Here is a 16683-nt window from a genome sequence, read left to right as displayed (position 1 = left end):
ACATAATCATCAATATAATCTGTTGTAGCATGCATAAATTCTGTGGCCTTTGCATGATATCACCACAATATAATTTATCCCCATTGTTACATGCTTAATACCACCACAGTGTCAGTTAAAGCTGTCAGCTGCTGATAATGGCAATGGAGATGGTCATAAAATGCTTGAGATATCATTAAAAAATGACTTAATTCTGAGCAGCTTCTGTTTTTTACAGCACTTTGAAACTGGAACTTCATTTTAACAGAAAATCCATTTTATTCTCTAGATGAGTACTTTGTTTTTAAGAAAAATGAATAGAAATGTTCTGCTTTTTAGTTATTTCAGGCTCATAGCATTGTAACTGAAACAATCTAAGGACAGTAAAATAAAAAAAATAAAAATAAAAATAAAAATAAAAAAAGTTTCTTAATGTAAAATTTATTGTGAAACTCAAAACTTTAGTTTATAAATTGTAAACCACAATAACCTTTTATTGATGTAGTCAGTAGAATAATCTGAATAATGTCCTGAAATTTAAGTCAACTGGGTACCGTAATCTTCAGTTTTGATAAGCTTAGGCCGACCGGAGTGGTCGAGCAGTTCTTGGTGCTACAGTCTGGAAATGCGCGACCGCTACGGTCACAGGTTCGAATCCTGCCTCGGGCATGGATGTGTGTGATGGCCTTAGGTTAGTTAGGTTTAAGTAGTTCTAAGTTCTAGGGGACTGGTGACCACAGAAGTTAAGTCCCATAGTGCTCAGAGCCATTTGAACAATTTGATAAGCTTATGAATATCAGGGCACTATATATTAGTGCTATTCTGTCATCTGTCCAGTTAGTTTGCTAGTGCAGTCAGTATCCATGGAGATTAAAATACTTGTAAGTAAAATCACTTTATACAAAGAGCGAGCAGATGATGTCGACAATTACATTCCAATGTCCTCACTAATAAGTTTTCAAGGTTTAAGAAGGCTACGAGTATATCATGTCTCTGTAAGTTTAGTGAACAATTCTTAAGGTCGGGGCATAGGGTAAGTGTCGATGAGGCATTGCGCATTTACAGTGGCTTTAAAATCACCACAGAGATGAATATCACCATTGGGCTTACCAACGACAATGACAGGAGAGGACCAATCACTGGAAGTGACAGGAAGCAAGACTCCTGAAGTTGTGAGATGATCCAGCTTCCGTTTTACCCGATCATGAAGGGCCACAGGAATGGGCCGAGCCCAAAAAAACTTAGGCCGAGCAGTGGGTTTGAGCGTGATATGAGCTTCAAAGTCGTTTGTACGGCCTAACCCAGGAGAATAAAGGGACGGAAATGTCATCGACAAGGAATCCAGTTGAGCATACAGAATAGCATCAGAGACGATATTGACAGAGTCATCTATGGAGAACCCAAAAACGCAAAAGGCATCGAAACCAAAAAGATTTTCTGCGTTACTCTGGTCGACCACAAATATGGGAACAGCGCAAACGATGGACTTGTAAGATACCTCAGCATTAAATTGTCCCAAGAGAGGAATCTTCTGTTTATTGTACATCCGTAATTGCCGAGTGACAGGTGATAGGAGAGGAGAACCCAACTGAAGATACGTCTGAGAATTAATGATAGTGGCAGCAGAACCACTATCCACCTGCATGCGAACATCTCGACCAAGGATTTGGACTGTGAGGAACAACTTCCCTGAAAGAAAGAGAAGAAGTGCAATTGACAGACAACACAGAAGCAGAATCAGCGTCATGGTCATGAACATCATGTATGTGGTCGGATTTGCAAACGGAAGACACATGACCCTTCTTTTTGCAATTGTGACACAGGCCCAACGTTGGGGACAATCGTCACGTTAATGTTTCGTAAAACACCACGGACATGAAGGAAGTTGCTGTGGGTTTTGCTGCAGTTTCTTAAAGGTTTGTTTACGGTTAGGCCAAGGCTGCGCTTGGAAGCGTACTGCGGCCACGTCGGCCGGTGGGGACACGCTGCATGCGTCGTCAACAGCGCACAGAGGTTGTATGTCCCCAACGTCACCCCACGCCTCTATTTGCACTCCAGCGGCGCAAACATTTCAAAAGACTGCGCGATGGATAGGACCTCATCTAGAGTTGGATTTGCCAACTGAAGGGCACGTTGCCTCACTTCTTTGTCGGGTGCCGACCTGATAATAGCATCCCGTACCATGGAATCCGCGTAGGATTCTTTGTGAACGTCAGTAACAAATTGGCACTTTCGACTGAGGCCGTGAAGCTCAGCAGCCCAAGCGCGATAGGATTGATTCGGTTGTTTTTGACAACGATAAAAGGCAACACGAGAGGCTACCACATGTGTTTGCTTATGAAAAATACGGACAGAAGTGAGCACATTTCAGCAAAGGACAAAGACGCAGGATCTTTCAAAGGAGCCAATTGTGACAACAACCGACACATTTGAGGTGAAATCCATGAAAGGAACAGAGACTTACACTTTGAATGATCGGCAAGTCACAACAAATTATTCATACTTCTCATTTGTGTAGTTATCTCCAATAATAATCCAGTATGTATTTCCATATATTTATCAGTCTCACATACAACATGCACTGCAAAAACATTTGTGGTCAGGCTGAGACATATTTGTTATAGAGTTTCATACCTATTAAAAATGTTTACTTAATGAGACACTGAAATAGCAGTTTCGTAATATGTTTATTCACTTATTATTCACAATTTGGCATTAGGATTCATAAATATAACCATAGGAATTCAACATATTTATAATGCACGACTTGACATTAACACTGTACAGAAAGAGACAAGTCACTAGGCCACAAAATAATTTCACCTCTATTGAGTCTCTGTCATCAAGGAAACCATTAAGATCAGATTATGAACAGCTTTGGCCACGAAAGTAGCTAAACTCTTAGTCGTCCAAGGAAACTGGTACTTGGGGCTCAGAATCTGCAGAGGAGTATGCCAAGTTCTTTACTTCCTCTTTCATTCTTTACATTCCTCTGACATAATCATCAATATAATCTGTTGTAGCATGCATAAATTCTGTGGCCTTTGCATGATATCACCACAATATAATTTATCCCCATTGTTACATGCTTAATACCACCACAGTGTCAGTTAAAGCTGTCAGCTGCTGATAATGGCAATGGAGATGGTCATAAAATGCTTGAGATATCATTAAAAAATGACTTAATTCTGAGCAGCTTCTGTTTTTTACAGCACTTTGAAACTGGAACTTCATTTTAACAGAAAATCCATTTTATTCTCTAGATGAGTACTTTGTTTTTAAGAAAAATGAATAGAAATGTTCTGCTTTTTAGTTATTTCAGGCTCATAGCATTGTAACTGAAACAATCTAAGGACAGTAAAATAAAAAAAATAAAAATAAAAATAAAAATAAAAAAAAGTTTCTTAATGTAAAATTTATTGTGAAACTCAAAACTTTAGTTTATAAATTGTAAACCACAATAACCTTTTATTGATGTAGTCAGTAGAATAATCTGAATAATGTCCTGAAATTTAAGTCAACTGGGTACCGTAATCTTCAGTTTTGATAAGCTTAGGCCGACCGGAGTGGTCGAGCAGTTCTTGGTGCTACAGTCTGGAAATGCGCGACCGCTACGGTCACAGGTTCGAATCCTGCCTCGGGCATGGATGTGTGTGATGGCCTTAGGTTAGTTAGGTTTAAGTAGTTCTAAGTTCTAGGGGACTGGTGACCACAGAAGTTAAGTCCCATAGTGCTCAGAGCCATTTGAACAATTTGATAAGCTTATGAATATCAGGGCACTATATATTAGTGCTATTCTGTCATCTGTCCAGTTAGTTTGCTAGTGCAGTCAGTATCCATGGAGATTAAAATACTTGTAAGTAAAATCACTTTATACAAAGAGCGAGCAGATGATGTCGACAATTACATTCCAATGTCCTCACTAATAAGTTTTCAAGGTTTAAGAAGGCTACGAGTATATCATGTCTCTGTACATGTACTATGTCAGATACACACTTTGGCTTCAGAAAAGGAGCATCACCAGAAAATGAAATTTATTCTTTAATGTTCAAGGTATATTCTTTGATTTAATCTACTGACATTGATTTAACATATACATCTGTCAGTGTGGTTCACGTTATACTTTCGCATACATTGGAGCATTATGTAATTAGGAGAAAAGTTCATGTTTCCTTTCTTAGTACACAAATAGGAAGCAGGGGGGTTGTCCTCCAAAGTCAACAGGGAACAAGTTTGAATTTTATTAGGACATAGGAAAGTGGTGGAGCTATGACCTAAGTTCACTGCTTTTATTGATGCATTTCATTGATCTGCCTCTATACCTGACCGAATATTAAAAAAAGGACTAAAAATACCATATTTCAGAAAATGCAGCACATAAAATAAATGATCTTGCACACATGGTAGTTGGTAAAATCAGTTTTTGGCTTACAAATAACAAATTGTTGGTTAACTATAGCAAAACACAGTGTATGCAGTTTATTACACATAATATGGGAAAAATGAATGTTATCATTGAAAGATGATCAAACTGAACATTTTAAATTCTTATGGCTGAAGACGGGGGGAAAGCTGCTCTAATAATTTCACATACACTATCTGGTGCAGAAACTGAGTGCCACTATCTTAACTATAAGAACAGTTTTTATTGTCACTCCCAATGAGGTGTAAAAGCATGTTTACTTTCCTCTTTTTTGTTTTATTATGTCTAGTGACATTTTCCAGGGCAACTCTGTGTATTCACAAATAATATTTATACACCAGAAAAGTCAGAATGATTTGTAGTGGCTACTTGTCACCTTTGTTTGGACTGTTGTTCAAGTGTCTTGCAATTCCTAATCTCCCACCTTGCAAATACATCCTCTCAAGACATAACATACATGGTTAATAACCTGGGCACATAAAAAAGTTACATAACTCGTTCAGTGGACACGAAGCAGAAAAAAAAAAAAAAATTGCATTTGTACAGCACTACCATAAGTATTGTACAAAAAGATGTGCACTATTTTTGCAAGTTCTAGTTTCAGTATGCTTCCAGGAATACTGAAAGATGTAAATGATAAGCCCCATATTTCTAAAGCTAAGATGAAAGGCTTTCTTGTGGCACTTTCATTTCATTCTCTACAGGAATTTATCACTGTAGTTTGGAGCCCATTTGTGAATATAACTGAAAATTCCTGTATATATATTTTTTTAATTCTTTATTTCTTGATATTCCTTTTGTTGAGTCTATTACGTAATGGCTTGTCCCATGATAAACTGACTTCGGCTCACAATTTCATGGAAACTGAGGAAAAAATAAATACAAATTCAACATTTGTCTTGCAAACTGTGGTACCTTAAATTGTTCCACATCACTGAATGCTCTTCTTCATGAAGGGATGAGTGTGTGTGATGTCATGTAAACCAACTGACACATTCATTATCATAAGGAGATACTGTGAACTCATTCATATATCAGGCATATAACTAAGTCTCCAGGGGTAGTATCTAAGGATCACAGTGTCACTTGAGAAATATTTCACTCTTAACAGCATGCTCGCACCTCCTTTGAAATTCCTTTCGCCTCTAGTGTCCCATTAACTTCAAAAATGAGTCTCAAAAAAATCTTAACTTTCCAGTGAAAAGGGCTTATAGCACTGGCACAAAGTCATATATTCTCTTCTGTAATGGTTGATAAATGGCAGCTACATCAGTGATTTCATGCATAAAGATGATCCTCATTACGGTAAATATGTTTTTATAAGTTGACACAAATCAACCAATGCCAGATACAGCATCTGCTCTTTATCAGTCTGATACAGTGTGTCTGACTCTTAAAGCACCTTTCAAGTCTGGCCAAAGTTACAAACAATCAAATAATAGAAACTGCAGGTTGGAATAACAATAATACAATGAAAGGACAAATTGCTGCTTATCGTAAGGATGACACATCAAGTTGCATACAGGCACAATGAAAATATGCTTATACATTAGCTTTTGGCCAAAGCCTTCATCAGAAAAGGAAACACACACATTCATTTGCACAAGCAAGCACACCTCACACGCACGACTGCAGTCTCCAGCATTCTTGTCGGAGCTGCTGGAGGTGGCAGTCATGCATGTGAGGTGTGCTTGCTTACACAGCTATAACAACATCATCATCAATGCTTCATTCAAGATCAGTTAATATATTTTTGAGAGAGAGTGCAAAATCATTTTCCTGCATTCCATATGACCATTACAGCACGGAAAAAGCAAAATTTTGTAGCTAATGGCTGTGGCTTTTCACCAATGTATATTTCTATATAATAATACTTGATGAATGTGTAGAAAGGATTACTGCCATTTCACCCAATATTTTATTAAGCTTATTTCTCAGTACGCCTTTAATGAACGAGTTAGACTGAAAAAGAAAGGTAAAAGTGGGAGAGTGCAGCCAATGTTGAGGCAGGTGAGTGGAATGTGCTGGGAAAAGCATGGGATGTAGGCAAATTGTGTTCAGCAGACAATAGACATTGAGTGAGGGTAGTAGGAATGAAGGAAATGTTGCATAGAGTGTTACTACCTGAGCAATTCAAGAATTCTAGTATTTGTTAGTGTTGGAGAACCAAGATGGATCAGGTTCATAGTCAGATAATCACATTACATTGTGGTAGAAACTATGCAAATGGGTGGTTCAAAGGCTCTTCATCATAAATTAGCTGTGACTATTTAGCAGGATAGTTAGTTCATGGTCATACCCATCACTGCACAGTATACAACACAGGTATGTTCTCATTTGTTCTCCAAGAGCTATGGATATTCTGAAGGCACTGATATTTGAGGCAAGGAATAACAAGTGAAATGGTGATTTCAGGCACAAAGTGAAGAAGTGATTCACCAATAGTGTACAATCTGTAACGTCTGGCTACTTATTTCCCCCTCTACAAAAAAAAGCAAAAACTTATGACATGCTTTTGTACAGAAATCAGACGGAGTAGAAACCAAGGTGGTGTCTTTTTTTTGTCACTGGAATGAGGTATGGAGTTGCTTAAAGCCAGCACACCGCTCTTAGATTACATTAATTACTCATTCCATAGACCCATAAATCCTCCTGGGTGTGGAATCCTCCTGGGTGGAATCTCCCAGTCGTAGTCGGCTTCTCTGACCTTGGAGCCGCTATTTCTCAATTTGCATATGGAGGCTGAGTGCAGCCATTCCAGTTCTCCCACCAAGACCATCCGAGGCAGCACTACGAACTGGACACGGGTCCTCATCTATATTTAGTTAAATTGTCATACGAACAAAACAACTGATACTATGAAGTGTATGGAGGAACACACACTTATGATCCAAACATTATGACCCCAGCGCGAGACTGACTGCCGTTTGGTGGCGTTGTGGGCACATGATGCGGAAAGGGAAGTATAAGCGGTGCAGAAATGAATGTAGAACCATTCTAGCGAGGATCTACGGCAAAATTAAGCTTATCAATTTACCACTTTGACACAGAAAGTTACAACTTAACGTAAAATCAATGATAGCAGGCCAGTTACTAGACACGCAAGAAAAATATATTCGAGGTGAAGACAACGATGTGTTGCTCAATCCATGGCCGCTTTTGTTAATACACAGGCTACCGCGATCAAACACGAAAACTACTTGCAGCCGTGCGTATACCCAACCTAGGAACACCGCAGTAAATATTTTCTATACCGGTACAGATAACTGATTTTTCTTGTTATGGATGTATCATAGTCTACTGTTATGGAAATCCACCTTTTCTCTTTCGTTACAAAACCTCGAGTAGGCCTACGAGCTGGAAATAAAGCGAAAGATGTTTTGTGCACTATGTGGTGGTTCAAATGGCTCTGAGCACTTTGGGACTAACATCTGAGGTCATCACTCCCCTAGAACTTAGAACTACTTAAACCTAACTAACCTAAGAACATCACACACATCCATCCAGGATTCGAACCTACGAACTTAGCGGTCGCGCAGTCCCAGACTGAAGCGCCTAGAACCGCTGGGCCACACCGGCTGGCCACGGTGTGATCACCGTATCTCATTAGCTACAATTAGAACCTCAAATTACGTCTGAACGAATATAATTTACTCCACAGCCAGTGATTAACCAGTAACGACGCCCGTGTTTTTGTTTTGCGAGTGTTCTTTGTAAAAACGTCTCTTGATATGTTTATTCACGATAAGTCTATTGACACTTATTTGGAACAATCTTTAACGCTTATAGTGCACACAGTAACTTAAGTCCTTTTTGAAAACTTACAGGTTTGTGGCTGCTTTTCATATTAATGCCTTAAATTACAATTTACTCGACTGAATATAGTAATTTAACCATAATTTTTAAACTTTGGTTTCAGCTGCTGTGCTACGTTCCTGCAGTCAACACAATAACGTGGTTGTTACGATATTTACATGTTAATAAAACGTTACGCACATCTGTGACCATGTCTGACTAACGTGTGGTGACTGCTTGAGGAAAAATAGACTTTAAAAGACGTCGGCAAAGTTAGCTGTTCTCTGCCGAAATTTGTCATCTCTCGGTTTCGTTGTTCTAACGTCTGATTCCATAGATGCACTACCATTCGTTTTGAACAGTTTTGAAATTCAGAGCTGTGCTGCCTACATACTCTGACGGACCAATAGGAGGTGCGCTCGGATTCGGTTTACGCCGGTTAGCGTTCAGACAGATCCACCTTAGAAACCCGCAAACCACAAAGAGACTGGTGAAAATGACGTCCACAAGCTTTAACGTCGGGCTTGACGGCTCGAGCCGTAATTCCAGCAAGTAAGTATAAACTGTTTTGGACAACGTTTTATGTAATATTCACTCAATCACTGTTGTTATTTTTTTGTTGTTGTACTTGGTTTACAAATATTGGTAGTTTGTCATGATTTTGTGAAAATGCCTTTGATACATTAGCTAGCTATAACAGCAGTTAGTTCTCTTTTATAGCGTAATTGAATCCCCATTTATGGTATGTTCTTCTAGCATAGTTGTGGAGTGTTGAAATCTTGTGACTGCAGTGGCTCTGCTCTGCGGAAAAATTATTGATTTCTTTCGTGATTAGTATGGATGAGAATTTAGCCATTGACTCGTTTTAGACTGTCAGATTAACCACTTGTATAAAGTTAAGTTCTTTGTAATTGTAAAACGTGATGACTCCTGCCCTCCCACAATAGGCGGTTCAAGTGACAGTTGGAAGCGCATCGATTTGCAACAGATTTTCGTGCCATGCATCATTTATAAATCGTCATGGGAAGCATTACGTAGGAACACATCCTCTCGATGCACAATAACTCTGCAAAGACTGACACATATGGGGTTTTGGACATGTATATAACGCAAAAATGACCTTTTGCTACCATTCGTTGACAGATTTTAAGAAAGAAATGCAGAGGTATGATGAAATGCGGTGTTCGGCAGATTTACTAAGTATATTGACTGCTGAATGACTGCAGATAAAACTGCACTTAAATTATTGGTGTACTTATAATACCGTAAAATACTTCTCCAATTTGAAAGGGACAGACAGAATACACATAAAATAAAGTCTTAATGTTTGTGTAATCCAGCACTCATTGTGGAATAAATGTTGATACATCTTGTGCCCTTGTACTGAAATCGGAACTGAAAATTGTTGGTGATTGTGTTCAAACTGCAAATGTCTCCATTTAGAGTAGAACAGAATCATAACACAAGGAAAAGACTAAATTGTTGTCAGTGTGCCTGTTTTCTTTCCTGAAGCTGCTGATTCAATAAGTGGTCACACAACATAAAACGGTTTTTGGCGCACTGTCATTAGGCAGTACAGTGTAAAAAAACTAGCTAATAAAGTTTAATTCAAACTGTTCTAAAAAGTGTGTGGATTTTTGTTTTGTTTTAAAACTAGTGTCATGTAGTGAAATAAATGGACTGTTTTTAACCACAGCAATTTGTAAGCAAATGGGAAAGGGTGAGGAAAAATAAATTTAAATAGTCTGTTATTTATTCGTCCTTTGACTATCCAGCACAGCCGTATAGGTAATGTCTGTTACATTGCTAAAATAATATATATGTGTATAAACATATACAATACAAAGCAGACTAGGATTAGGTGAGGACAGAAAATTGGCCATTCCTTCATCAAAGGACCCATTCCTGCATTCACCTTAGCAATGTAGGAAAACCATTGAAAGCCCATCGGGATGACAGGACTGGGTAAGAACATCCTCCTGTCAAATGCAAGTCCAGTAAGTTTGCTCACTGTGTAATATGGAAAGAAGGAAAGAAAATGTCTCATCAACAAGAAGCTGACATCAAGCATAAGTAATAGGATCACTGGTATAACTAGAACATGGAAACTTGGTTATATTACACTTTTGAAAACATAAGCCCATTAGTTCATTATATTACGCTTCGAAAATTAGAAACAGAGTAAGACGTGCCCTCACTATAGCCATCACAACTTTTTAACTTTTGCTAAGAGTAGGTGACCTGTCTTCCAAAGTTTACCACCTTGTGGGTCAGATAATATTGTCGAAACACTTTGAATCCAAAACAGTCTGAGCACATATACAAAACAATGTATTTCTCAAAATAAAGGGAGTAAATGCCATGGTAACATATTTTTTAAAATGTGAAACCTTGTGTGAATCTGATTTTCTTTAAGAGGGCTAAAGTGCTGCTTTCATTTTTCTCATTGAATCCATTGTATAGAAATCGGATGATGTCAATGTAGAAGCCTGTGTAGAATTTCTTTAATGTATAGTGAAATCTTAAATCCTTGAAAATCAGAAATGTATTCACTTATAATATTAACCCATTTCTGAGTTATTTGCAGATAGACAGACAACTGCTCCCAGTGATTTGAATGGGACACAAGAACAGATTCCTGAAAGCATCCCAGCACTTACCTTTACTACATTGTAGTATATGTTTTGAGTTCTGACATTAGTGGACTGTCCTCCTACCTCACAACCAGCTCAGCTTTCAAAGCAAAATACCCTTGAAGACAAAAAAGCAGATACACAGCGAAGTAATTATCTGAATGGGACAGAAATCTGTAGATCTGATGTACATGTAAAGACAAATAAATGATTACAACTTCAGAAAAAGTGGATTGTTTATTCAGGAGAAAGAGATTCACAACTCGAGCAAGTTAATAATGCGTAGGTCCACCTTTGGCCCTTATGCAAGCAGTTATGCAGTGCTTGGCATTGATATTTGTCAGATGTCCTTGTGAGGGATATCATACCTAATTCTGTTCAGTTGGCACATTAGATTGTCAAAATCCTGAGCTCGTTGGAGAGCCCTGCCTATAAGCTCCAACAGTTCTAAATTGTGGAGTGATCCAGCGATCTTGCTGGCCAAGATAGTTTGCCAAGCACAAAGACAGGCAGCAGAAACTCTCACTGTATGTGGGTGGGCATTATTTTGTTGAAATGTAAGCCCAGAATGGTTTGCAACAAAAGTGTGTGTAGAATATTGTCAACATACCGCTGTGCTGTAAGGGTGCCAAGGATGACAACCGAAGGGTCCTGCTATGAAATGAAATGAAATAGCACCTGTGACCATCACTCCTGGTTGTGGGGCCATATGGCAGGTCGCAGCTTGGTTTCCCACCACTGTCAGAGGCATCTCAAGACACATCTTCAATGGTCATTGGGGCCCAGTTTGAATCAGGACTCATAACTGAAGACAGTTCTACTCTGGTCAGTGAGATTCCAGGATGAATGTGCCAGGCACCATGGCAAACGGGCTTGTTGGTATATGGGAGATCAATGGTAGTTGGCACAAGGATATCGTGAGCTCTGCCCCCTATCCATGAGCCGCCTATTAATGATCCTTGTGATCACTGAAGCATCAGTTGTACATTGGAGCGATGAAAATCAATAATAAAAAATCATCCAGGGCTTTGAGTACTTCTGATGATTGCTTGGTTCTCACATTCTGTCGTCTCTCTAGGCTGAACGCTACCTTCTTGGCACTGTGTTTGGCCATGGTTAACTCATTTCTGCAAACATTGTCCGATAGTGGCATTGCTCCTATTCAAAGGTAAAGTGATTCACCAATTACTCCAATCAGCTTCTTTTAGCCCAACTCCATTTCATGTCTCAAATGCTGATATCTGTGTACGTTGTCCGTGTGCCTGTCCGTGGGGCATAGGTACTGTCCCTCTGAGTACACAGAATGAGATTCTCAGAGACTTCATGACCTGGTATGAGCATGTCAGCTGTTTACTATCCTTGCAGCTGTGGGATGAAATTACGCTGCAGTGTCACGCATTCATCTGTTGGCTGACAGTTTACAATTTTATGTTTTCCTTTGACACCTGTATGAATATCAATTTGTGACCACCCATATGAATATCAGTTTGTGACCGGTTTGCATATATCTTTCGTGGTTTGTCGTCATTCTTGTCTGAGTGTACCAATTGCCCCTACACATGTGACATAAAGAAGTAGTAAAATACTCAGCTCCACATAATCTTTCTCCACCTGCCCAGTAATGTGAATACATATAGATAACAAAACTTAACTTAACACAAACTGCAATTGTACCTGCATGGTGAGAGCAAGAGCTAATGTTTCATTAAAATCTGTGCAGAAACTTGTGAGAACCTGCACCCAGTCTGGAAGGTATTCTTCCCACTTGTGAAGGAATGGATAAGTTCTTACTTAGTGGTGTCTATCCCCACAAAATTAAAAGGAGTTGTTGGTGTCTTCAGTCCAAAGTTTAGTTTGATGTAGTTATCCACTCTAGTGTATGTCCTGAGCAAGCCGTATCATCTCTGAACAACTCCAGTGAAACCTATATCCATTCGAATCTGCTTACCAGATTCATCCCTTGGTTTCTCTCTATAATCTTTACCTCCCACACTTTCCCCCAAAATCGACAGTTCCTTGATGTCTCAGATTGTGTCCAATCAGTGGATCCCTTCTTTCTGTCAAGTTGTGACATAAATTTCTTTTCTCCCCAGTTCAACTCAGTGCCACCCTATTAGTTACATGATCCACCCATCTGATCTTCAGCATTCCTTTATAACACCACATTTCAAAAGCTGTTCTTTTGTCCAACTGCTTATCATCCACCATGTTAACAGTTCCTCTTTTTCAGAAATTCTTTCCTTGCTCTGTAACCAGTCTTGTCAGCTCTGCTTTGACCACCATCAGTTATTTTGCTGACCAAGTAGCAAAACTCAGCTATTACATTAGTGTCTCATTTTGAAATCCATGCTTGCAGCACTGTCTGATTTAGTTAGACTATGTTCTGTTACCCTTGTTTTACTTTTGTTGGTGCTCATTTTATTATCTCTTCAAGATATTATCCATTCTGTCCAACAACTCTTCCAAGTCCTTTGCTGTCTGTGACACAGAATCACAATGTGAATGACAAACTTCAGAGTTTTTATATTTCTTCTCCCTGAACTTGAAATCTGTCTACAAATTTTTCTTTGGTTTCAGTTACAGCTTGCTCAGTGCACATACTGAATAACATCATGTATAAGCTACAATCTTGTCTCACTCCCTGCTTAACCACGGCTTCATTTTTATCCCCTTAGACACTTACAAATGCCATGTGGTTGCTGTATGAGCTGTATATAATCTTTCACACCCTATATTTTACTCCTGTTACCTTCAGAATTTCAAAGACTCTGTTCCAGCCAACATTGTCAAAAGCTTTCTCTAAGTTTACAAATGTTATAAAATGAGTTTGTCTTTATGTAGCTTATCTTTTCATAGTAGTCACAGGGTCAGTATTGCCTCATGTGTTCCTACATTTCTCAACACCTTGAACTGATATTCTCTGAGGTTGGCTTTTGCCAGGTTTCCCATCCTTCTGTAAATAATTTGAGTTAGTATGTTGCAACTATGACATACTAAACTGATAGATAATATTAATACCTGTCAGGACCCACTTTCTCTGGAATTAGAATTATTACTTTCTTCATGTAGTCTGAGGGTATTTCACCTGTCTCATATATCTTACTACACGCCAGTTGGAAAGTTTTATTATGGTGTGCTCTCCCAAGGATGTCAGTAACTCTGGGGATCATTGTTTACTCCAGGGGTCCTTTCGTGTCTTACGTGTTTCACTGGTCTGTCATATTCTTCTTGCAGTATCGTGTATTTGTTTATCCCATCTCATCTTTGTCTCCTTCCTCATTCCTTTCTATAACATACATTTGCTGAGGATGAATGCAGTATTAACCTATCATAAAGTTAACTTCCCTTGTAAAGCCCCTCGTTATATTTCTTCCATCTCTTCACTTTCCCTTCTTTGATTAGTTGGCTTGTCATCTATGCTCTTGATATAGATTATGAATGAAACATACACCCAACACTGGTGTAATACAAGTTGACTCTTACTGAGGAGGCAACAGCAACCAGCCACTTTTTGCAGTGCCATTCATCTATTTAAACCGCACCTTTACGCATTTCAAACAGAAAGGTTCATTTTCAGATGTTTAGTTCATGTTAAGATAAATTTTACATTAGCTTTCAATCTTTGTTTTCTCAAATTATGGAATTTTGGGTGGTGGTGTTCTACAACCAAAACAGTAATTAGTTTGTCGTTTAAAATCGTTGTGAGTCACAATTACAGTTTAAAAAAAAAAAAATTAACATTCTTGCATCTTGTTTTCATTGTAGGACACCACCATCAAAGGAAATTTCGTCATTTGACAGCTAATGTAAAATGTGTCATAATATGAACCAGCCATCTGAAGATGAACCTTTCGGTTCGAAACTGGTAATGGTGCTGTTTAAATAAATAAATAGTATTGTTGCTGTTGTCCTCTCTGTAAGAGTCAACCTATATTTTGTACACAGCCACGGGCTCAGAATGTCCATTTTTGACAAAATAGCAACTGGTGTAATATTCTACAATATTTAGTATTTATTACATAAACAGGTTTTTGGCTGCCTGCTCCCAGCATCAGGTACAAAGGTAAGTATGTGGTGTAGAGAAATTTTGTTGGGTCAAAGATTTTAAACTAGTGCATGTACAGTGTGTCTCCATTTCCAGAGATGAAAATATTAATGTTACAGTTATGAATAAAAGAGAGATTACTCACTGTAAATGCAGTGTAAGATTATTTAACGTAGATAAAATATGTAGCATATTAACTAACGGACTATAGACAAATCACAACAGTGGTATATAGAAGAAAACAATTGAACAATAAACTTAGGTGACATATTTCAAAGATATGGCTGAATAAAATAATCTTGTTTTTAATAGATCTAAATTACAAACAAGTAAGATATAATAGTGCATTAAACATGTGAGTAAAGCAGCTGTTGTTATACAAGAAAAGTTTTTTTTTAACACAATGAGAGAAGTTATTCTAACTGAAATAAAGGAAATGGAGCATATGACTAAGAGGGGTAATTTACAACACTGCCTGGATCGAATTATGAGTAGTACCTGCAGTTAGAAGTGGTCAGCAAGGGAGCTGTGTCTGGTCATACAGTACTAAGCTTGGGTTAGTGGACATGTTTCATTTCCATTATTTCAAGATAGTTCATCTTGGTTCCTTTATGGATGTGATGTAATACTTCATTTCACGTTGTAACTATGGTCTTGTTTAATCAGGTGGTGTGCAAAACTAGTCTCCTTTCCTAAGTTTCCATCCTGTGTGGTGGTCCTTCAAGCAGCTACATTCTGCTCTGCCAGACTGAACTATACAGAATTTACCACAGTTACAAGTAATTTTATATCTCTCTCACTTTTTACAAAGCTGGAATTCTGTCTTTACCACTGGGTTAAAGTGTAAAACAGTGTTGTGCTCATTAAATAATGTTTTTATGTTCCTGGATTTAACTTTCCTGGCTCCATCCAGTGAGACTTTTCCTAAGTATGGAATTGTGCATCATTTATGGCATTCATGAGGTGGGATCAAGGACAGGTAAAGAAGACAGTACACCTGGTGTTTCTGCTTTTTGTGCATTACGGAGTCCACTAAGGTATGAGGATATCAGTTGTTTGATGCTATTTGTTTGGTTGCATTTAATTCCATTTGAAAGTTGTCTTCACCCTTGGGGATGAATATTAACCAATGTATCATACAATGAAAGGCAGCATGTTTATGGGTCACCAAATGTTGAGAATTGGCCTGTATTGCTGCAGCTTTGGTGGTAGGTTTTGTATAAATCTTGAAAGTATGGATACAGTCACTGAGGTCTATCATTAGACCTAAATAATTTATGCAGTTACCACCAAGCTCCATTGTGAATTTTGTATATTGTTTAGCATTTAGTTGTTTACGGAATTTTTGAAGACTTAATTCAGTTGACTTACTGAAAAAGTTGAGACATGAAAATCCCACCTAGTTCTAAGCTGGTTTGTTTTGATGTTTTCAATTTATTCACCTGTTCAGGAGTGGCTTAAATTCTCACAGACTTACTAGATAATTCAGTAGTTAACATGGTTGTCACAGGTGATGTAAGATTAGCTACAGAAACTTGTCTAATATGAAATTATTTCTGTTTCAATGACAGGGTGTACTAACAGTTGAATGGTCTAGCTGTGAGATTGCCGCACAGTCCAGTCCTTCATGGACAATTTTGAAACAGTTTTCAGAAAATAATCCACCAATGCTGGTTTAGGTATGTTGATGTGTTATGCCAATGGACAGATGCTACCTAGCTTCAAAAATTTCTCAAACAGTTAAATTCTAAACACAGTATACAAAATTCACAACAGAGTTAGGGGGTAACTGCATAGATTATTTAGAT

General features: G+C 38.2%; 1 protein-coding gene across 1 annotated transcript in view; it reads left to right on the top strand.

Moving 5' to 3' along the window:
- Positions 1–8574: 8574 nt before the first annotated feature.
- The window catches only part of LOC126183903 (microtubule-associated protein Jupiter-like), a 107777-nt gene continuing 99668 nt past the window's right edge, over positions 8575–16683 (top strand). The window contains exon 1 of the mRNA XM_049926246.1: positions 8575–8749. Coding sequence (XP_049782203.1) covers positions 8694–8749 — 56 coding nt within the window. The 5' untranslated portion in view covers positions 8575–8693. The remainder of the gene's footprint in view (positions 8750–16683) is intronic.

The sequence above is a fragment of the Schistocerca cancellata genome, chromosome 4 (genome assembly GCF_023864275.1).
Source record: "Schistocerca cancellata isolate TAMUIC-IGC-003103 chromosome 4, iqSchCanc2.1, whole genome shotgun sequence".
NCBI classification, from domain to species: domain Eukaryota; kingdom Metazoa; phylum Arthropoda; class Insecta; order Orthoptera; family Acrididae; genus Schistocerca; species Schistocerca cancellata.
The sequence above is the reverse complement of the archived record's forward strand: the minus strand, read 5'-3'. Positions and strand labels throughout refer to the sequence as shown.